We start from the raw sequence: 23,507 nt of genomic DNA, 5'->3' as shown, positions 1-23,507 counted from the left end.
CCCCACTGTATACACATAATTTTCCTCCCTCATGATGTCATCTATTTTGTGAAGTGCACCAGTCCCTCCTGCAGCAAAGCTCCCCACTACATGATGCTGCCACCCCTGTGCTTCTAGGTTGGGATGGTGTTCTTCGGCTTGCAAGCCTCAACCTTTCTCCTCCAAACATAATGATGGTCATTATGGCCACACAGTTCTATTTTTGTTTCATCAGACCAGAGGACAGTTCTCCAAAAAGTACGATCTTTGTCCCCATGTGCAGTTGCAAACCATAGTCTGGCTTTTTTTAATGGCGGTTTTGGAGCAGTGGCTTCTTCCTTGCTGAGCGGCCTTTCAGGTTGTGTCGAAATAGGACTCATTTTACTGTGGATATAGATACTTTTGTACTAGTTCCCTCCAGCATCTTCACAAGGTCCTTTGCTGTTGTTCTGGGATTGATTTGCACTTTTAGCACCTAAGTACATTCATCTCCAGGAGACAGAACACGTCTCCTTCCTGAGCGGTATGACGGCTGCGTGGTCCCATGGTGTTTATATTTGCGTACTATTGTTTGTACAGATGAACGTGGTACCTTCAGGCATTTGGAAATTGCTCCCAAGGATGAACCAGACTTGTGGAGGTCTACAATTTTTTTTCTGAGGTCTTGGCTGATTTCTTTTGATTTTCCCATGATGTCAAGCAAAGAGGCACTGAGTTTGAAGGTAGGCCTTGAAATACATCCACAGGTACACCTCCATATCAGAAGCTTCTAAAGCCATGACATAATTTTCTGGAATTTTCCAAGCTGTTTAAAGGCGCAGTCAACTTAGTGTATATAAACTTCTGACCCACTGGAATTGTGACACAGTGAATTATAAGTGAAATAATCTGTCTATAAACAATTGTTGGAAAAATTTGAAAAATTAACTTGCCAAAACTATAGTTTGTGAACTTCTCTAGGATATGTGGGACGCTAACGTCCCACTTGGCCAAAAGCCAGTAAAAATGCAGAGCGCCAAATTCAAATATATTACTATAAAAATCAAACTTCCATGAAATCACACATGAAAGACACCAAATTAAAGCTACACTTGCTTGTTGTGAATCCAGCCAACATGTCTAATTTCAAAAAGGATTTAAGGCGAAAGCACACCAAACGATTATGTTAGGTCAGTACATAGCCACAGAAAAACACAGCCATTTTTCCTGCCAAAGAGAGGAGTAACAAAAAGCAGAAATATAGATAAAATTAATCACTAACCTTTGATGATCTTCATCAGATGACACTCATAGGACTTCATGTTACACAATACATGTATGTTTTGTTCGGTAAAGAATCTGAGTTTAGTTGGGACGCTACTGTCTCACTTGGCCAAAAGCCAGAGAAAATGCAGAGTGCCATATTCAAATAAATCACTATAAAAATTACTATAAGAATTCAAATAGGCTTTTCGGCAAAAGCAAACGATGCTATTATCTGAGTTAGCACCATTGTAAACAAAGAGAGATAAGCATATTTCAACCCTGCAGGCGCGACACAAAACGCAGAAATAAAAATATAATTCATACCTTACCTTTGACGAGCTTCTGTTGTTGGCACTCCAATATGTCCCATAAACATCACAAATGGTCCTTTTGTTCGATTAATTCCGTCGATATATATCCAAAATGTCCATTTATTTGGCGCGTTTGATCCAGAAAAACACTGCTTCCAAATTGCTCAAACGTGACTACAAAATATCTCAAAGGTTACCTGTAAACTTTGCCAAAAAATTTCAAACTACTTTTGTAATACAACTTTAGGTATTTTTTAACGTTAATAATCGATAAAATTGAAGACGGGATGATCTGTGTTCAATACAGGATTAAAACCAACTATAGCCAGCTTTCTGCTCACGCGCTTCTATCTAACAGGACACTTAATGTGACTCTCGTTCAAGATGGTCGTACTTCTTCATTACACAAAGGAATAACCTCAACCAATTTCTCAAGACTGTTGACATCCAGTGGAAGCGTTAGGAACTGCAAGCAGGTCCCTTAGAAATCTGGTTTCCCAATGAAAACAAATTGAAAAGAGTGACCTCAAAACAAAATCTGAATGGTTTGTCCTCGGGGTTTCGCCTGCTAAATAAGTTCTGTTATACTCACAGACATGATGCAAACAGTTTTAGAAACGTCAGAGTGTTTTCTATCCAAATCTACTAATATGCATATCTTATCTTCTGGGGATGAGTAGCTGGCAGTTGAATTTGGGTATGCTTTTCATCCAAATGTGAAAATGCTGCCCCCTATCCTAGAGAAGTTAACAAGACATTTGTGGAGTGGTTGAAAAACGAGTTTTAATGACTCCATCATAAGTGTATGTAAACTTCCGAATTCAACTGTATGTGTGATGTGATTTGTGGTTGTCTTACCTAGCTACCTTAAAGGACAATTCCACAAATGTTCAACCTCATGTTCATTATCTCCAGCAGAATACCAGTTTATACATATGTGACAACGGCACATCTTTAAATCACAGTTTTTCTTACTTTTAATTCTACCCTGTGATGTCACAGAAGCCTTTTTTTTAGGACCTTCTTATCTTTTTAACCACATATCATGGAAACGAGCCATTTTCACAGAGGTAGACACCGGTATGGTGCCGTATACTGAATGCGAGGTTGAAAAGTGGCGGAATTGCCCTTTAAGATGAATTCACTAAGTAAGTCCCTCTGGATAAGATCATCTGCTTAATGACTAAAATGTAAATGCAAATGTATCCTTTAAATTATTCTGAAAGTTCTGAAATGTAATTCATCATTGAAATTATTCATAAATCATTCAGAATGTTCTGAAATGATTTCAATGCTTTCCAATCATGTATTAGCAAACAAAAACATGATATACCTAATGTGTTCCTGCCAGTGGAACACTGAGGACAGCTCCAGAACACTAGAACACTTCATATGCTGCCGTATAATTAGGGGAAAACAGGAAGTAAAAACAATCAAACAAAACCTGACGCATGGTAATGAGCTAAGAGGATGGTTTCCATGACAACTGTTGCTACTCCAGAGCCATCACAGCTGGGGGTCTAGCAATGGAGAGAGGGATGTGACCGACAAAGAAGAAATGGAGCGAGGGGAGAAATTATCGAGGTAAGGGAGAAAAAAAGTAGAGGCAGCAAGGGGGGAGAAAAAGAGAGGGAAGAGATGCTGACAAAGAGACAAAGAGAATGAAAGATGTGGGTATAGAGTGAAAGATGTGGGTATAGAGTGAAAGATGTGGGTATAGAGTGAAGAGAGAGAGGGGAAAGGAAGATATTAACAAAAAAGAGCAATAGAGAAGAGAACAAATTAAGTGAAGAGAAATCGACAGGAAAGAGGAGATTCTGACAAAGAAAAACCAACAGGAAAGAGGAGATTCTGACAAAAGAGAAAGAAAATGAGAAAGTGTAACATGAGAGAATAGGAGAGCTAATTGAAAAGAGATGGGAAAAGCGAGATTGGAGAGTCACTTTTTTTACGCAGACAATCTCCATCCATTTAGTTCTCCCCTCTCCCTGCATCTCTCTTCTTCCTCTCCCTCCATGTCTGCCTCCTCTCTTCTCCCTCCATCTCTTAGCCTCCTTCTCTACTCCCTCAATCCCTGCTATTCTCCCCCATCCTTCCTCTACTCCTGCCATGCAGAGAGACAGACTGTGAGTGCCAAAGCAGTCACATCTAATGGGACTCAGGCTGTGCTTCAGCCATCAGCAGGGGAAGGATGGGAAGGAAGCTAACAGTCTGATCACTTGTTAATAGTGCACAGCTTTCAGCTGGAACACTCACAGACATCATGACAAATAAAAAAGTGACAACATTAGCAAACTCACTCACTCTCATACGTATAGTACACGCAAAGTTGATACTGAAAAATAAGTAATTGGTGCTAGTGTGTGAGAATGCGTTGGGTCATTTGTAAATTCAAAGCATTGTTAGACTGTCCGTTCGTAAATTAAGAGCGTTTCGCTCTCGGAGCGTTCAGAGCGCACACTGGACGCTCTGGCCGATGAGTGGGGTTGATTCAAACGTTCTGACCTCCACAACGGCAGTCAAGCACCAAAGCTAACTGGTTAACATTAGCTAAGTGGCTAGCTACTTCCAGACACATAATGAGAGAACACCCCACTCTGACCATTTTACTCATCCTAGTAGAGCTGGTTAGGCTGTTTTCATGTTATCCAGAGCGTTAGTGACTGTAACTGTGCTGCTGGCAACAATGTAATTACACTTTTTTACCGACTTTTACTGACACCGGCCATATTCAACGGGTGTTGAGCGTTCGTAAATTCATCAGTTATTCTGCGAACTGGCACACTCAGACGAGAGTCTTTTGTTTAGACATGTAGCTAGCTAACTAGGTAAACAACGAACCATAATCCCAACTCATGACGTTACTAGAGAGGACCGAGCATGCCTCAATTCTCATCAACGGGGCTGTAGTGGAGCAGGTTGAGAGCTTCAAGTTCCTTGGTGTACACCAACAAAGTAGAATGGTCAAACACACCAAGACAGTCATGAAGAGGGCACGACAAAACCTATTCCCCCTCAAGAAACTAAAACGATTTGGCATGGGTCCTCAGATTCTCAAAAGGTGCTACAGCTGCAACATCGAGAGAATCCTGACTGGTTGCATCACTGCCTGGTACGGCAACTGCTTGGCCTCCGACCACAAGGCACTACAGAGGGTAGTGCGTACGGCCCAGTACGTCACTGGGGCTAAGCTGCCTGCCGTCCAGGACCGCTACACCAGGCGGTGTCAGAGAAAGGGCCTAAAAATTGTCAAAGACCCCAGCCACCCCAGTCATAGACTGTTCTCTCTGCTACCGCATGGCAAGCGGTACCGGAGCACCAAGTCTAGGACCAAAAGGCTTCAACAGCTTTACCCCGAAGCCAAAAGACTACTGAACAGGTAATCAAATGGCTACCCGGACCATTTGCTATTTTCCTGTTGTAAAAACTGATTGTAGAACAATTTTTGTTTGTTTAAAAGATCCTCCACCTGTGATAGAGAAACACTGTCCTCTCCATGACTCCCAACTTAGGCTAACGCTGCTACTCCATACAGTTCCAGAGAGGGCAGGTCGCAGGGCAGATTTAAACCGCAACAAACAGCAAGGAGTTAGACAGCCACAAGCCCGGGACAATCCGCAGTCCCAGCTACAAGGGCTAACCGCGTTCCGTGTTCAAACTGTTGATAGCAGGTAGGCTAGCTGTTACACCAAGCAGCTCTTCAAATTTTGAGTTGGCAGGATCCCTTGACTGATATAGTGGTCCCAGCAACTGAAGCTAACCGAGTCACAGGATCCAAATTGAAAATGGTAGTTAATAATCAAACTTTTTCAATAGAACACTTTTTCAGCCAATTCTCAAAACAACAAACTGAGCTTTACCTCGTTCAAGTGTTAAATAAAGTTGAGTTCTAGTGAATGAGACAGCCATTGCATAAGGTTTACATAGTTTTCATGCTCATTGATAGCTTTAACGTCATTTGAATGGCTGTGTTAAACACACACAATCTACCTACCTCATCCCCATATTGTTTTTATTTACTTTTCTGCTCGTTTGCACACCAGTATTTCTACTTGCACATCATCATCTGCTCATCTATCACTCGTGTTAATTTGCTAAACTGTAATTACTTCGCTACTATGGCCTATTTATTGCCTTAACACCTCACGCCATTTGCACACACTGTATAGAGAATTTCTTTTTTTATATTGTGTTATTGACTGTACGCTTGTTTATTCTATGTGTAGTTGTTTGTGTCGCACTGCTTTGCTTTATCTTGGCCAGGTCGCAGTTTTAAATGAGAACTTGTTCTCAACTAGCTTACCTGGTTAAATAAAGGTGAAATAAAATAAAACACCCACGCATGTGAGTGGAGTTGAGGTCGGAAATCCCGCGTATTGCTCATGGTGCGCTAGATGCTTTCCTACAGCTCCGCTAAAAACCGCTCTGCACTCGAAGGAAATAAAATTACGCTCCGAATTCGCTCCATTCATTAAAATCACAATTTAACCAATACCCATCTATGTTTGTGACTACCTGGACCTACCACTTGGTTTTGAAGTATTGAAACCAAACCATACCATATGACGTGATTGAAAAGTATTTGAATAAACATGAAAAGGTTAATGTAAGAACCAAACATAATTTCAAATAGGCTACATGCATCACACCCTGATCTGTTTCATCTGTCTTTGTGATTGTCTCCACCCCCCTCCAGGTGTTGCCCATCTTCTGTCCAGCTGGGCGTCTGTACGTTCCGTCTGCGACCGGCTGATCTATTGGGCCCACACGTCATCCACCTTTGGTCATCTTGTGATCGGTCGGACAGTGCACTGTCTTAGTGGGAAGTACTGGTGGCCCACTTTGGCTCAGGATGTGAGGGTTTATGTTTCCTCCTGCTCGGTGTGCGCCCAGTGTAAGGCTCCTAGGCACCTGCCCAAAGGTAAGTTACAACCCTTACCCGTTCCACAACGGCCGTGGTCGCACTAGTCGGAGGATTTCATAATCGATCTTCCACCTTCACAGGGAAAAACCACGATCATTGTGGATTGTTTTTCTAAGTCCTGTAGTCTCCTCCCTTTGCCCGATCTCCCTACGGCCCTACAGACTGCAGAGGCCCTGTTTACTCACGTCTTCCGGCACTATGGGGTGCCTGAGGATATAGTGTCTGATCGGGGTCCCCAGTTCACTTCGAGGGTCTGGAGGGCGTTCATGGAACGTCTGGGGGTCTCGGTCAGCCTTACCTCGGGTTTTCACCCCGAGAGTAACGGGCAAGTAGAGAGAGTTGACCAGGATGTGGGTAGGTTTCTGAGATCTTATTGCCAGGACCGGCCAGGGGAGTGGGCAGCGTTCGTGCCCTGGGCAGAGATGGCCCAGAACTCGCTCCGCCTCTCCTCCACTAACCTCTCTCCCTTTCAGTGTGTGTTTGGGTATCAGCCGGTTCTGGCTCTTTGACATTAAAGTCAGACCGAAGCTCCTGCGGTGGATGACTGGTTCCGGCGCGCGGAGGAGACATGGGACGCCGTCCATCTTCAGCGCACCGTGCTGCGCCAGAAAGTTGCTGCAGACGGTCACCGCAGTGAGGCCCCGGTGTTCGCACCGGGTCTGGCTCTTGACCCGGAACCTGCCCCTCCGCCTGCCCTGTCGGAAGCTGTGTCCGCGGTTTGTGGGGCCATTTAAAGTCCTGAGGAGAGTGAACGAGGTATGTTATAGGTTACAGCTTCCCCCTGATTACCGCATTAACCCCTCGTTCCATGTGTCTCTCCTCAGGCCCGTGGTGGCTGGTCCGCTCCAGGAAGCTGAGGTGCGGGAGGTTCCTCCACCCCCTCTGGACATCGAGGGGGCCCCGGCGTACTCCGTTCGATCCATCCTGGATTCAAGACGTTGGGCGAGGGGCCTTCAGTACCTCGTGGACTGGGTGGGGTACGGTCCGGAGGAGAGATGCTGGGTTCTGGAGGAGGACGTGTTGGACCCTTCTATACTGTGGGATTTCCACCGTCTCCGTCCGGATCGCCCTGCACCGTCCCCGAGGCCGGTGTCTGCGCACTGTTGGAGCCGCGCGTCGGGGGTGGGTACTGTCACGACTTCTGCCTAAGTCGGTTCCACTCCTTGTTCGGGCGGTGTTTGGCGGTCGACGTCACCGGTCTTCTAGCCATCGCCGATCCATTTTTCATGTTCCATTTGTTTTGTCTTGTTTTCACACTCACCTGGTTTCAATTCCCTAAATTACATGTATATTTTCCCTCTGTTTTCCCCCATGTCCTTGTCGGGAATTGTTCATTGTATGTATTGGTGCCAAGTATGTTATGGTGTGCGACGGGTTTTTACCCACTTTCTTTATTTTGTATGTTGGTTTTCGGAGTTTGTAAGCATTTATTAAATAACTCAGTTTATACCAATTTCGTTCTCCTGCGCCTGACTTCCCTGCCAACAGCACGCACCCCATTACAGCCGCTCCAGAATCTCACATAAGGGTTCAATTGGGTTGAGATCTGGTGACTGTGACAGCCATGGCATATGGTTTACATCATTTCCATGCTCATCAAACCATTCAGTGACCACTCGTACCCTCTGGATGGGGGCATTGCCATCATATGGGGGCATAGCTATGGAAGTCAAAATAATGGCCCAATATTTGCCTGCTCAGCATTTTTATACTTGACCTGATACATGATGGGATGTTAATTGCTTTATTAACTCAGGACCCACACCTGTGTGGAAGCACCTGCTTTATATATTTCATCCCTCATTTACTGAAGAGTTTCCTTTATTCTGGCAGTTAATGTAGCTGCTGATATTAAGCATCCATTTTAGCTTCTGGATAGTTCAAATGCTGCTCAATAGCTAAGACAATGTATGCCAACAGAGCATAATAAGACGCTGGCTGGTTATACACTGAGTGTACAAAACATTAAGGACACCTCTTTCCATGACAGACTGATCAGGTGAATCCAGGTGAAAGCTACGATCCCTTATTGATGTATATTGTTAAATCCACTTCAAATAAGTGTAGATGAAGGGGAGGAGACAGGTTAAAGAAGGATTTTCAAGCCTTGAGACATGGATTGTGTGTGTGCAATTCAGAGGGTGAATGGACAAGACAAAATAGTTAAGTGCCTTTGAACGGGGTATGGTAGTAGGTGCCAGGAGCAGCAGTTTGTGTCAGGATGTCACGCCCTGACCATAGTTTGCTTTGTATGTTTATATGTTTTGTTTGGTCAGGGTGTGATCTGAGTGGGCATTCTATGTTGTATGTCTAGTTTGTCTGTTTCTGTGTTTGGCCTGATATGGTTCTCAATCAGAGGCAGGTGTTAGTCGTTGTCTCTGATTGGGAACCATATTTAGGTAGCCTGTTTTGTCATTGTGGGTTGTGGGTGATTGTCTATGTTAGTTGCTTGTTTCTGCACTGTTATATATAGCGTCACGTTCGTTTTGTTGTTTTGTATTAGTTTGGTTAGTGTTTCTTCTTAAATAAATAGAAGAATGTATTCACTTCACCCTGCGCCTTGGTCCTCCTCTCTTCCACATTACGACGAACGTGACACAGGAACTGCAACGCTGCTGGGTTTTTCACGCTCAACAGTTTCCCGTGCGTATCAAGAATGGGTGGTGGACCAAAGGCCATCCAGCCAACTTGACACAACTGTGGGAAGCATGAGTCAACATGGGCCAGTAACCCTGTGGAACGCTTTCGACACCTTGTAGAGTCCATGCCCTGATGAATTGAGGCTGTTCTGAGGGCAAAAGTAGGGGGTGCAACTCAATATTAGGAAGGGTTCAAATCAAATCTGATTTGTCACATACGCTGAATACAACAGGTGTAGACCTTACAGTGAAATGCTTACTTACAAGCCCTTAACCAACAGCGCAATTTTAAGAAGATGCCTACAAAAAAGTAAGAGATAAGAATAACAAATAATTAAACAGCAGCAGTAAATAACAATAGCGGGGCTATATACAGGGGGTACCGGTACAGAGTCAATGTCAATGTGCGGAGGCACCAATGTCGAGGTAATATGTACATGTAGGTAGAGTTATTAAAGTGACTATGCATAGATAATAACAGAGAGTAGCATCAGCGCTCCGGGGGGGCAATGCAAATAGCCCGGGTAGCCATTTGATTAGCTGTTCAGGAGTCTTATGGCTTGGGGGTAGAAGCTTTAAAGGAGCCTCTTGGACCTAGACTTGGCACTCCGGTACTGCTTGACGTGCGGTAGCAGAGATAACAGTCTATGACTAGGGTGGCTGGAGTCTTTGACAATTTTTAGGGCCTTCCTCTGACACCGCCGGGTATAGAGGTCTTGGATGGCAGGAAGCTTGGCACCGGTGATGTACTGGGCCGTGTGCACTACCCTCTGTACGGTCGTGGGCCGAGAAGTTGCCATACGAGGCAGTAATGCAACCCGTTCATGTTTTGTACACTCAGTGCAAATAACTTGCTATGACATTCATGCCAATGCCGTTGTAAGCTATATTGACTAATGAAATTGGGCCTCAAAGTCAATATCATAATTCACATCACATTAGCAAGGCAATCCAACATGTCCAATTCTCTGGATCGCAACAGAATGAGAAGATTCATTCATTTATAATGTCAAAGTACATTTCAGAAGCAAAAATTACGCTGAATGACATTTGACTATGTCATGATTCGAAGTACATGTTGTCATTGAACAGTGACTTCTGTCATCATGACACAGGAGGAGACAAACCAGAGCATCGCAATTGCAACGCCAGGACAGTGGGTTCAATTCCTGAGACCGCCCATATGTAAAAAATGTATGCATGCATGCATGACTAAGTTGCTTTGGATAAAATCGTCTGCATACTGGCATATATTATTATTAACCAAGGAATATCAATATCTCATTTCCATATCTATTTCTATCATTTGCATTTCTTGAACTTCAAATAAAGGCGTGGAATGAAGTTGCCCCTGATCTAAGGTCAGTTTGGTGTTTTTGCTCATAAAGGAAGTCTGAGAGATTCAAATAGATATTGACGTTCAAGTGTTGTGTTCGGGTCCACCTAAAGCAAGACCGATTCAAGGCCAAGACCAGAGCAAATCGAGTCAGAGTCAAGACCTAGACCGGAGTAGGGTGTGAGACCGAGTCGAGAAAAATGCATGTCCAATTCAAGACGATGACTGTAATTTTGTCAAATTGCCACCAAATAAGAGTTCCAAATGTTCAGTATTTCTGTGTTCATCTTTCAGAAGTATATAGATTCTTCAGACATTCAAAATGGTTTAAAAAAATACATGCTGAGGGCAAATAGAGAGCCACTCTACAAATTATCACTAAAGCAAGTTTGCTGCAATTGTACACATTTTGCCATGGGTCAGAACGTAGACTGAGCAATTTAAAACAAATACTCCATGCAATTCTACTCATTTTGCCATGGGAAGGAGAGAAATGTTTGCAGTTTTTAATATGATATATGAGCGAGTGACTAACAAAATTTCGGGAATTAAAACAAATAAAACAAACAAATATAAACAAATATTTATAAATATTCAAAACTCCTTGCACACAAAACACCCAGCTGGTCATGGTGACATAACTGAGTAGAACAATCCTTCTACACCAGACGGACAACATTACCTCCATATATTTTTGTTCGGTATAGTATAAAATAATATAATTTCCTCTTTTTTTTTTATTAACAGAGCTCAGTATTTTTATACACTCTTTGCCTTGATGACAGCTTTGCACACTCTTGGCATTCTCTAACCAGCTTCACCTGGAATGCTTTTCCAACAGTCTTGAAGGAGTTTCCACATATGCTGAGCACTTGTTGGCTGCTTTTCTTTCACTCTCATCAAACTCATCCCAAACCATCTCAATTGGGTCGAGGTCGGGTGATTGTGGAGGCCAGGTCATCTGATGCAGCACTCCATCACTCTGCTTGGTCAAATAGCCCTTACACAGCCTGGAGGTGTGTTTTGAGTCATTGTCCTGTTGAAAAACAAATGATAATCCCACTAAGCGCAAACCAGATGGGATGGCGTATTGCTGCAGAATGCTGTGATAGTCATGCTTGTTACGTGTGCCTTGAATTCTAAATAAATCACAGACAGTGTCACCAGCAAAGCACCCCCCCCCCCCCCACCATCACACCTCCTCCTCCATGCTTCACAGTGGGAACCACACATGCGGAGATCATCCGTTCACCTACTCGGCGTCTCACAAAGACATGGAGGTTGGGACCAATAAGCTCACATTTTTACTCAGACCACAAGGACAGATTTCCACCGGTCTAATGTCCATTGCTCGTGTTTCTTGGCCCAAGCAAGTCTCCTCTTCTTATTGGTGTCCTTTAGTAGTGGTTTCTTTGCAGAAATTTGACCATGAAGGCTTAATTCACGCAGTCTCCTCTGAAAGGTGATGTTGAGACGTGTCTGTTGAACTCTGAAGCATTTATTTGGGCTGCAATTTGAGGTGCACTTAACTCTAATGAACTTTTCCTCTGCAGCAGAGGTAACTCTGGGTCTTCCTTTCCTGTGGTGGTCCTCATGAGAGCCAGTTTCAACATGGCGCTTTATGGTTTTTGCAACAGCACCAGAAGAAACTTTCAAAGTTCTTGACATTTTCTGGATTAACTGACCTTCATGTCTTAAAGTAATGATGGACTGTTGTTTCTCTTTGCTTATTTGAGCTGTTCTTACCATAATATGGACTTGGTCTTTTACCAAATAGCGCTATCGTCTGTATACGACCCCTGCCTTGTCACAACACAACTGATTGGCTCAAATGCATTAAGGAAAAAAAATCCATAAATTCACTTTTAACAAGGCACACCTGTTAATTAAAATGCATTCAAGGTGACTACCTCACAAAGCTGGTTGAGAGAATGCCAAGAGTGTACAAATCTGTCATCAAGGCTACTTTGAAGAATCTCAAAAATAAAGAAAATTTGGGGCGGGGGATTGATCCACAGACCTACATCAGCTGCCCTTCCCTGATGGAGGCTAATCTTTGTAGTTGCTGACATATGATAGAGTTGCTGAAAAAGAACACTACTACTTTGAATGCCTGTCTGCCTCCTGCTTAGCCAATGTTAAGCAGGAGGCATAAAATTGCTAATTAGACTGTGTCTGTGTCTTGTTTTGTGTTCGATATGCTGCCTAGATGGCTGCATGTAACTCCCCACTTGAGTTTTGCATTGGGGGAAAAATCTATCTGCAAGTTTGTCTTTTGTGTACAATATACTGTAAATAGCTGCATGTAGCCTAACTCCCCTCCTGAAAAAAGAACATGAAATCATGCTTGTGCTGAATAGGCATGGAATGCAATAGTTTAAACATGTCCTTTGTGTACAACATGGAGTTTGTAGGCTACACATCAACAAATGCTTTCATCGCTGATCAAGGAGGGGAAAGCGGCAGCGGAGCACTGTGCAGCAGCTACAGAAAGAAAAAATCCTTCACATGCGCAGAATTCTCAATCTTTAGCCACTGCAAATCGGGTTTCCAGAAAATCCGGAACCGCAGCCAATCCATAGATAAAAATACTAAATATGATACAACTTTCCCCGGTCTCCCCTTACTAATGGTGCAACTTTCAAACAATTTCCCCCACTCTTCCATACCAGCGTATCAAGGAAATTCTGCTGAGTGCGACAAAGTTTGAGGATATTTTTCAACGAGAGTAAAGGACAGTAGGTAACTAATGTTATGAGAAAAGTAAGAAGCCCATGTTTCAATAGGCAATAAGATAGTAATGTTTCATGAAAGGAGTGTGGAAATTGTGGCCTGGCGAAGCAGTTTTATTTTTATTTACCCATTATTTTTTATTTCACCTTTATTTAACCAGGTAGGCCAGTTGAGAACTGCGACCTGGCCAAGATAAAGCAAAGCAGTGCGACACAAACACAGAGTTACACATGGGATAAACAAACGTACAGTCAATAACACAATAGACAAATCTATATACAGTGTGTGCAACTTAAGTAAGGAGGTAAGGCAACAGAAGCTAGCCAGCTCAATAGCTACTAGCTAGTAGTCAGCTAACCACTGCTAGCGGTCATCAGCTAACCTTTAGCTCGGAAAGCTCTCGCCAGTTTGTACAACGCAACTCAAACCAGAGCATACCGGACCTATTTTCTCTCCATATCCCCGGATTCCTACCGCAAGCTCTGAACCTTTTCACCTGGATCATCGCAGCTAGCTAGCTGCAATCCGAGTGACTACTCCTGGCTAACGTCTGTCCCAAAGCAAGCACCAATTAGCCTGGAGCTAGGCCCATTCTCCCGGCTAGCTGAAGAGGCCCATCAGCCACTCCTGGGTTACAATACCCGGACCCCTTCTACTGCCGGTACGGGGCACGGAACCACGCCGATTCCTTCACGACTGGACTAACAACGTAATCTGCTCGAGGGGGTACTCAACTGGCCCCTACGTTGCGACGTCCCCTGAATGTCCATCTGCTAGCCGCAGCCCGCTAGCCGCAGCCCGCTAGCTGTGGCCCGCTAGCTGTCCAGAGCATATTGGACTGTTAGCTGAATAGATCCATCAGCCAATTTATTGGGCCACTATACCTATTTTGCCAATTGGACTTGGACCCCTCTGCTACTCGGAACCCTACTAATCCATCCCGACTGGTCTATCGACGTCACCGCACGCGGAGGCTAAAACAGACTTTCCTCCATCGCGACGTCCCTCGGCCCTTCTGCTAGCTTGCTAGCCCCGGCCTGCTAGTTGTATGAATCGTCGTTGGCTCCAGCCAGCGGAACCACTCACTGGACCCCTATGATCCCTCAAATATGCATGCCTTTCTCTAATATCAATATGCCTTGTCCATTACTGTCCTGGTTAGTGATTGTCTTATTTCACTGTAGAGCTTCTAGCCCTGCTCAATATGCCTTAACCTACCATTTAGTTCAGCCTGAGTTTGCGTGTGTCGAGCCTTTCGCCAAATGCAATTCTTGAGGTGGAGTAACTCTGCAAGATCATGGTCGAACCAGGGCCTGAACCTGTTTTTAATTCTCATTTTCTTTATGGGGGCGTGTTTGTTCATAATACCACTGAAAATATTTTAAAAAAGAAGGTCCAAGCATCTTCGACAGAGAGGATCAAGCTGATTCTATACCATTGTACAGAGGCCAGTTCATGAAGGAAGGCTTGCTCATTAAAGTGTTAGCAAGCGTCTATGACAAATCAGGACGGGTCATTTCACTGAGCAGCCATTATGAACACAGGCTGTAAAACAGTGATCACTAAGGTCATTACAGAAAACACCAGACTGATACCTATCAAGATTAGTTGTAAGTACAACATCAAGGAGAGTAGCCTTTTCTGGGTGTTTAGATCATACGTTGTGGGATTAGTAATAATCTGAGAAAGATGTAGGGAGTCCCATTGCTTTAGGACTTGTTCAGGTGGTTTAAGCATGTCCCAGTTTAGTTCACCTAGCCAGACAAATTCAGACTTAGTGTAAGGGGCCAGGAGAGAGTTTAGGGCATTTAGGGTACAGGCCAGTGCTGATGGAGGATGATAGCACCCAGCAACAGTCAACAAAGAGCTATTTGAAAGTTTAATGCTTAAAACCAGCAAATCAAATTATTTGGGGACAGACTTGGTGGAGACAACCAAGCACTGAAGTTGATCCTTGGTAAAGATTGCCCCACCTTCGGAAGATCTGTCTTGCTGAAAAAGGTTATAACCAGAAAGGTTAACATCAGTATTCAAAACTCTCTTTCTTAACCACGTCTCTGTAATGACCAACACATCTGGATTGGAACTGTGAACCCACACTTTCAATTGATCCATTTTAGGTAATAAGATTCTAGTGTTAACATGCAGAAAACCCAGGCTTTTACGAGAGCAGAAATCAGTGAAGCAAATATCAGAGTACAAGTCAAAATTGGGGCTAGCAAATGTAGATGGGCCAGGGTGTACATGCACATTTCCAGATAATAGTTTAATGCGCTGACGGAATGGAAGCTGATACTGTAATCACATAAACATTTATTCTACACCGAAACAAGACCAAGACACTCAATGTGTGGTCTCGAGACCTGACTCAACACTGACATTAACTCATTTTCTACCGAGAGTTGAGATATTGGAGTGGTATGATACTGTTGAGTTAGGGCCTACTCTGGCAGCACAGTGCTTGTATTAGACTAGAGCTCCCTCTAGTGGCATAAAGGGAAAACTCATAGTTCAAATACTTCTGTTAGACTTCTGACACCTAACAGCAGAGCAGGAGAGGAGATAGATGTGTGTTTAATCTCTCTAACAGGAAGAAGTCTTTATCATTCCCCATAAGGGTGGAGCTGAGACACACACACACACTAATACAGGAAGCATGCCACTCCACAGCATAAACATGACCATCAGTGAGCAATAAACACAGATCTGAGGGAAGAGAATGTTCACTACTGAGAAGTGAAGGAGTTGTCAAATAAAACAAGAGGTTAATGAGGTCCTTGACTCACCCCACCCAACTTGACAAAGATAGAGAGGAGGAGGCTAACAGAGAAAGATAGATAGAGAGGAGGAGGCTGACAGAGAAAGATAGATAGAGAGGAGGAGGCTGACAGAGAAAGAGAGATAGAGAGAAGGAGGCTGACAGAGAAAGAGAGATAGAGAGAAGGAGGCTGACAGAGAAAGAGAGATAGAGAGAAGGAGGCTGACAGAGAAAGATAGATAGAGAGGAGGAGGCTGACAGAGAAAGATAGATAGAGAGGAGGAGGCTGACAGAGAAAGATAGATAGAGAGGAGGAGGCTGACAGAGAAAGATAGATAGAGAGGAGGAGGCTGACAGAGAAAGAAAGATAGAGAAGGAGCCTGACAGAGAAAGATGGAAGAGGCTGACAGAGAAAGAAAGATAGAGAAGGAGGCTGACAGAAAGATAGAGGCTGACAGAAAGATGGAGGAGGCTGACAGAAAGATAGAGGAGGCTGACAGAGAAAGCAAACAGAGATAATAGTTATACAGTCTAGAGAAAGAGAAAAACCGAGCACGAGACACAGGGAGGGAGACACAGACAGAGAAAGAGAGATAGATAATTAGGTCAGTGTGTACCTGTAGAGGTCCAGTGTAGTCCCCCGGGGGTGGCTGCCAATCGCCTGCGCTTCCTGACACTGACCCCGCCCTGGGGGGTTATGTTGCACGGCGTAGAGGACAGGATGGGGGCTAAGGGTGTGGCCAGGAATGGGATTTCCCGCCCCAGTGCAGGGGTCAGGAACATGGCCTCCCTATCTAGAGGTCTACGACAGGCACAGGAAGTAGAAGACACAAGACAGGAAGTTAAAAACCTGTAGACCTCTGGATTGACCAAGTACAACTCGTCTTTTTCTGGACTGACCAATTAAAAAACGGGTATATTTCTGTATTTAAAAATGTATTTTAGATATTTTTTCATAAATTTTGTTTTGGAGTGGAAAGGTTCCAAAAGCATGCTAGTGGTGGTCTAGCTTGTCTGGTCTGGCTGTACAATAAGCAGTTTGGACAAACCAGTAGGAATGTCAACACTATTAACCATAAAGGTATTTCAGTATATTGGTATGAATAAACAGTGTGTGCACTCCAAATGGCCCCCGTTTCCCTATAGAGTGATCTTCTTTTGACCAGGGCCCAGAGGGCTCTATTAAAAGTAGTGCACTGTGTAGGAATTTAGGGTGCCATTTTAGTGATTTAGAAAACACTGCTTTTGAATTACACGAGCAGTTGACAAGCAATTACTATAGACTTAAATCCTGGTACATGATCATATAAAATAAATTGCAGACATTTCAGAACAAATTAGTCAGGATTATTCTTAAACTTCCAGCTCTTACACATCTTGACTATTCCCACTTTGAAAGCCTTAGATGGCTCAAAGTGGAGGAGAGAGTCGCTCAGATTAAATTGTGTCTGGTACATCAGATTGTCCACAGTATGGTCCCCAGGTACCTATGTAAGTACTTTAACTTGGTTCGGGATAACCATAACTATTCCACTAGAAGGAGTGAAACTGACGTTGTTCCTTTTCGATTTAAAAGTGGTATGGGGAAAGAAACATTTTTATACTCAGCTACCATTCTTTGGAATAATTTTCAGAAGAATTTGAAACGTATAACCTCCATAGGTAGTTTCAAGTTTTCATTGAAAAAATGGCAAAACAGTAGCATGTCTCAAAAGTAAGTATTAGTATGTGGTTGAGAAGGAAATGCCTGGGATAGCATATGGTCTGCCTTATGGTGCCTGTTGTATATCATACTGTGGTTGTCTTGTATATATTAGGGATTGATTGTTCTACATGTGAGAAAGGGGAGATGTACCTGTCCATAGTTGTTTATTAGGAAAGAGAATTGTACTAAATGATCTCATGTTATGAAACAAACGACTGTGTCTGTCATTGTCTGTTGCCACTACAATTGCTGCCTAACCTTGTTGCATTCCCCCTTCCCCCTCCAAAAGGACCACAACAGAAATAAGCTTTATTGCGTTATCCTTGATGATATTCTTAAATTGTATGTGGCGGCGTCACCGGCTGGAGCGCCGTTATGTATGTATTTTTAAAAATTGCCTTATAAATTAAATAAATCAAGGGAGAACTCACATTGAACCAGTCAAGCATGACTACATTTTAATCATCCCTTTCAATAACTTCTCCTCTGAGGTGTCAATGACCTTGCTTGCGTCCCAAATCTCACTCTATTCCCTACACGGTGCACTACTTAGGGCTCTAGTCAAAAGTAGTGCACTATAGGGAATAGGGTGCCATTGGGGACTCAAACCTAATAAAATAAAATAAATCACAATGAAGAGCGATTATATCATTAGTTAGGGGAAGATATGATACATTTCATTTTCTGGTTTTCTTTTCAGAGCTCTTGAGTGACACCAATAGTGCCTAATTTGCATCATGGCAGTTTGACACACACATGCATGCACTCACTTTCTCTCTCTCACACACACACACACACACACACAACTCAACTAGCAGAAGCTAAAATATTCATGATACATCTCCTGAATGGAAAATCCACAAGGAGATACATGTACGTCTATGAAACGTACAAAGCTAAATAATAAGTCAATGTGTTCTCTTCTCTTAACTATTCAGCCATCTATGACGATGCCAAAGGCAATTTTTTAAGTTCCGAAAATACAATATAAACATTGCACAAGACCTCAAATACCCATTATCCAGGTAAGTTGAATAGCTTTTCCCAAATCATTAGGAAGCTTACATAACATCTTTGAGCATTAATCATTAGTCCTAGCCCGAAGCATTCTGATTATTCACAGCGGAGATCGTATAGCTTTGCTCTTAACATTGGATTTCGGAACTCTATGACTGTACTGCCAATACTTATAGCTGGCACACAACGATGCACAATTCTGCAATCTGCAGTCATAACCTTCTGGCCCTCTGATTATAAGCAGCGGATATTACATATCTATAACCTAGTTTTGAATATATTCCTCTATAGTACCTGACTTCAGTGACGTTGTAACTGCGGCTTCTCCATGATCCTCTATGGGTTCCTCTCTTTCTCCTCCGCATGAAAAACTCCACCAACTTCTCCCAACTCGACATAGCTCTTTACCGCAGTAACTCAACATCGAACAATTCTCAAAACATGTTCACTTCTCTATAAATTTGTATCATTCTTTAATCCCTCAACTTTGGACGATTGCAATCGACTTCCATGGACATCAATGTCTGCCACTCACAGCAAGATACACATACTGTGAGAGTTTATGTTGGGGTGACCAGGGGGAGGGGGGAGCTGGGTAAGGCTTGGCGACCACTCATTCAAAACTATACTGGCAACATAATCACACATCATGGCACTGAGCTGGTCCCCAGTCAAAAGCAGTGGTGTTCAAAGACCAATAAGTGTATCAAATGACCAGTGTGTGTGTGTGTGTGTGTGTGTGTGTGTGTGTGTGTGTGTGTGTGTGTGTGTGTGTGTGTGTGTGTGTGAACAGCCACTCAGCAGCTAAATCTGGGGAATCAAGAGTCAAGTGCTTCAAGTGTCTCAGTAGTAACTCATGGAGAAAGGCTGGTGGATTGAGCCTTTGTAATGACTGAAAGACTAAACCACACAAGACCACAACGGGGCCTGTGGCTGCATGGGCTTTGAAACCTCCACAGACATTTGATAACACTAGAGAAAACTCAGCTCTTAAAGTGATGTGCTTTAAATGGGACATTGTTGAAGCTTCTGCCTCTTTTACAATCTCCTCAAATGGTACCACTTGACACCAAAACATGTCCTGCAGACCTGGATTCAAATACTTTTTTAAATAATTGCAAACACTTTAGCTGTGTTAAACTGAGCTTGCCTGTTGCAATGGAAACAATAGAAAAGTCCCAAAAGTGCAAACCTCACCCAGCTGGCAGGCCAAAGCAAACACTCAAAGTATTTGACATTTGTACCTAGGTCTGATGTACCTGTGTGGTGTGTCTGTCTCGCCAGTCTCGCTGCAGGTGGAGAGGTGTGCTGTAGAGGTGGAGCCTGAGGAGGAGGTAGAGCGGGTGGACTCTAGGGCCCTGGGGAGCAGCGTGGAGGGCATGCACAGCCATGTCTCCAGGTCAGAGAACTTAGAATAGCTCAGCATCTCCAAAACACTGAAAAGGGAGATAGGAGAGAGGAACAAATACATTTCACCCAAACTGAAAAGATATGACGAGAATTTGGTGCGAACGCTAATGTAGGCCTATATGGAGTGACCTGAGAGATAAAAGACAGAAGGAGAATGAAAAAAGAAAAAAAGAGAGAGAGAGGGGAGGAGAGAAAATGGAAAGAAGAGAAAGAGAGAAAGAGTGAGAGAGAGACAAAGACAGAGAGACAAAGAGAGGAGGGACAGGGTTTTGGAGCATACCTGTCCTCCCCCACCCCTGGTATGTCATCCTTCTCGTCTGCAGCCTGGAAGACACAGGAGGTCCTGGAGTCCCGGGACAGCAGCCCACACACCTTATCAGAGTCCAGAGACATCTTCAGCCATAGCTGGGGGGGGGGGACGAAAAGAAGTGAGCCAAGAGACATTCAGTTATATTGTCTAATTCAGCATTAAATGGATATCTGTCACTGTCTGGCTTCCCATTGAATGAACGAACACACACACACACACACGGCTTTTCAGAGGGAACTGACAAAGAGAAAAGGGATCAATAAAGGACTGAGAAAGACGTTGCCCTCAAGTCCTAATATGCAACTACTCAGCTTAGTCCTAATGAAGGTATAATGACTGAACAGTTTGGAAAGCAAACCATGAGCTTTAAACTTCCTTCGTGAATAGTTACTCTGTAACACGCACCAATCACCTAACACACACCTAAGACTTAATCAAAAAGTCTCAGACTTCTGTGTTTACACCTCCACGACCTGGCTCCAGTGTCTCTCTGGGCCATGGCCTCAGTATTGCTATAGCTTTATCTTGTATTCAGAAGAAAACGTGCTAGGCTACTGCTACAATAACACACACGGATCTGACTGTGTCCCTGTTAAGATGATATTCCTGCATGCCATAAGAAAATCTTTTCTCTCCTTCATTTCGACCATCTTTAATTAGCCTACTGTACTTTCCTCCATGGAACACGACATGGGCTGCTATTCAACGGGAAATTCACTTCAGCTTTACATTCTTGCAGGAAAGCTTGCTAGTTGGCTCATTAATTATACTTTAACAATGTTGCAGCGAAACTACAATGTTACAGCAAAACGTAGTAATTTCAAAAGCCCCCGGGCGATTTCAAAGCAAGCTGCGGTTACATTAAAACTTTCTAAGTCTTATGTAGCCTAAAGTTACCATCTTTGTTTCTTTCCCCTTGAAATCTCAGTTCAGAACAAAACATATGCTCTCCCGAAGCATTCATTCGTCGTTTAGTCCCTGTTACGTGTCTTTCACTTTTTCTGCCTTTGTCTTGAGTTTGCTGCTGCCTAGCAATACAATAGCCTACATCCCTAAAATGCAGTAGCCTAGCCTAAAAAACAAGGCAGAGGGTAGGCCGGATGTAGGCTAGTTCATACTTTCAAAAATACTTAGATTTTTAGGAGAACTTACCACGCAAATCCCCAGTTCGACATCATGGGGAGGCCGGACATCAGAGCGCTCGGTAGTCATCAGTTAATTAGCCTATCGTCCCGGAGTGAGGATGGGCAGCAGCATCGGATAGCCGGACACCAATCTATAGCCGAGGGAAATGGTCCACATACAATCAGCTAGTTACCACAAGTCCACGTCCTGCGGTAAACAGACTATTTTTGGCCACCCCTTGGCTCGTACTTTATGTCAAAAAAAGATTGAGTCAGTTACTATGTGGAGACCTTCATCATCAGTTCAAAGCAGCCGTCTGAAGGAAAAGATAACTTGGACAGGAAATATTTATGTCGTTAGGCTGTCCGCCCAAAATTGCGAGGACTGCAATTAGGCTCCATCGATGGAGCAATCTGGATAAACAACAGCCCATCTCATCACACATCAACGTGACCACCACATACATGAACGAGCTACATGAAAATACACTTTGAAAAGGAGCTTGATGACTGTTGGTCCTAGGCTACTTGGAACATGGAATAGTTGTATGGAAATGATGATAAAAAAGTGTTTGATGGTATTGTTAACTACAACACCACAATAATCAGCCTCTTCATCATTCAAAACTACCACTATCATTATCAGCATCAGTAACCTCACTCACATAAATCAGTGGAAGGCTTATTCTATCACATGCTATCTAGCTGGATGACTTGGCAGATGTTGTAATTTCAACATGGGCCTTATGAGATTTGTCTTACACATTAAAAACAGTGTTTGCAATATACTCTACAAAAACAATCAATCTGCCTACATCGAATACATAGGTTGCCTGATATTTCTCTGATGTACGTGAGACACATAACAGTGGTGTGTGTGTTGTGAATGTTGGGATTATAAAAATACATTAATCATACAATAAGATTCATTTCAGGTATTTGATTTCACGGAGTCCCAAATTGGGACTAAATAAAGGCCTTTATAGTGCACTACTTTTGTCGAGGGCCCAAATGGCTCTGGTCAAAATGTAGTTCACTATATAGGTAATAGGGTGCCACTTGGGACAGACCCAGGGTTTGGCCAAAGCTTTTAGACTCACTTAAGGATGAACACATTAGGGAAATAATATTATAATCTGGGAACCGCACGGATGTTTTATATAATATCATAGTTTATTTTTTGGGCTCCATATGTTACAAAATCTATCAGCTTTTCTTCTTTGTAATTATATTCTAAATGATGTTTTATAGTCACTGTCCTTGTTCTCGTTATCACACCACAGGAGGTTGGTGGCACCTTAATTGGGGAGAACGGGCTCGTGGTAATGTCTGGAGTGGAATCAGTGGAATGGTATCAAATACATCAAACACATGGTTTCCAGGTGGTTGATGCCATTCCATATGCTCCGTTCCAGCCATTATTATGAGCCTTCCTCCCCTCAGCAGCCTCCACTGTATCACACGTTAGTCATTGGCCTCCCTAGTCGCGCAGCGGTCTAAGGCACTGCATTGCAGTGCTAGAGGCGTCACTACAGACCCTGGTTCATTCCCAGGATGTGTCACAACCGGCCGTGATCGGGAGTCCAATAAGGTCGGCGCACAATTGGCCCAGCGTCGCCCGGGTTAAGGGAGGGTTTGGCCAGGGGGGTAGGCCATCATTGTAAATAAGAATTTGTTCTTAACTGACTTGCCTAGTTAAATAAATTAAAAAAATTGAACTGCACATTTTAAAAACGTATAGTTGGTAAACTATCTTGTATACTCTTCATCCATATTGTTATGTAGTAGATAGCTAAGTGTGGTTGTGCCACAGTCAGCACATTACCATGATACACATCCCACCCCTAGGGGGCAGTGGCTGCCGGGGCCAGGTTTGGAAGCTCTGGTATGCATAAATCTGTGGTATTCACAGATGGGAGAGATTACCACGCTAATCATCTGAACGAGTGTGATTTACCGGCCCGCAGGGCTTTTGATTTTGAAGGCCTTGGAGTTTTTCGTATTATTTGTTGTTTG

General features: G+C 43.4%; 1 protein-coding gene across 1 annotated transcript in view; it reads right to left on the bottom strand.

Annotated features, from left to right (window-relative positions):
• Window positions 1-21,909, bottom strand: part of ankfn1a (ankyrin repeat and fibronectin type III domain containing 1a) — a 217,353-nt gene extending 195,444 nt beyond the window's left edge. The window contains exons 1-4 of the mRNA XM_071393819.1: window positions 21,520-21,909; window positions 20,338-20,462; window positions 19,907-20,083; window positions 16,543-16,727 (exon numbers count right to left, since the gene is read on the bottom strand). Coding sequence (XP_071249920.1) covers window positions 16,543-16,727; window positions 19,907-20,083; window positions 20,338-20,462; window positions 21,520-21,579 — 547 coding nt within the window. The 5' untranslated portion in view covers window positions 21,580-21,909. The remainder of the gene's footprint in view (window positions 1-16,542; window positions 16,728-19,906; window positions 20,084-20,337; window positions 20,463-21,519) is intronic.
• Between the last annotated feature and the right edge of the window lie 1,598 nt (window positions 21,910-23,507).

Source organism: Salvelinus alpinus, chromosome 3 (genome assembly GCF_045679555.1).
Source record: "Salvelinus alpinus chromosome 3, SLU_Salpinus.1, whole genome shotgun sequence".
NCBI lineage: Eukaryota > Metazoa > Chordata > Actinopteri > Salmoniformes > Salmonidae > Salvelinus > Salvelinus alpinus.
Note: the sequence above shows the minus strand (reverse complement) of the source record. Positions and strands in the feature narration are given on the sequence as shown.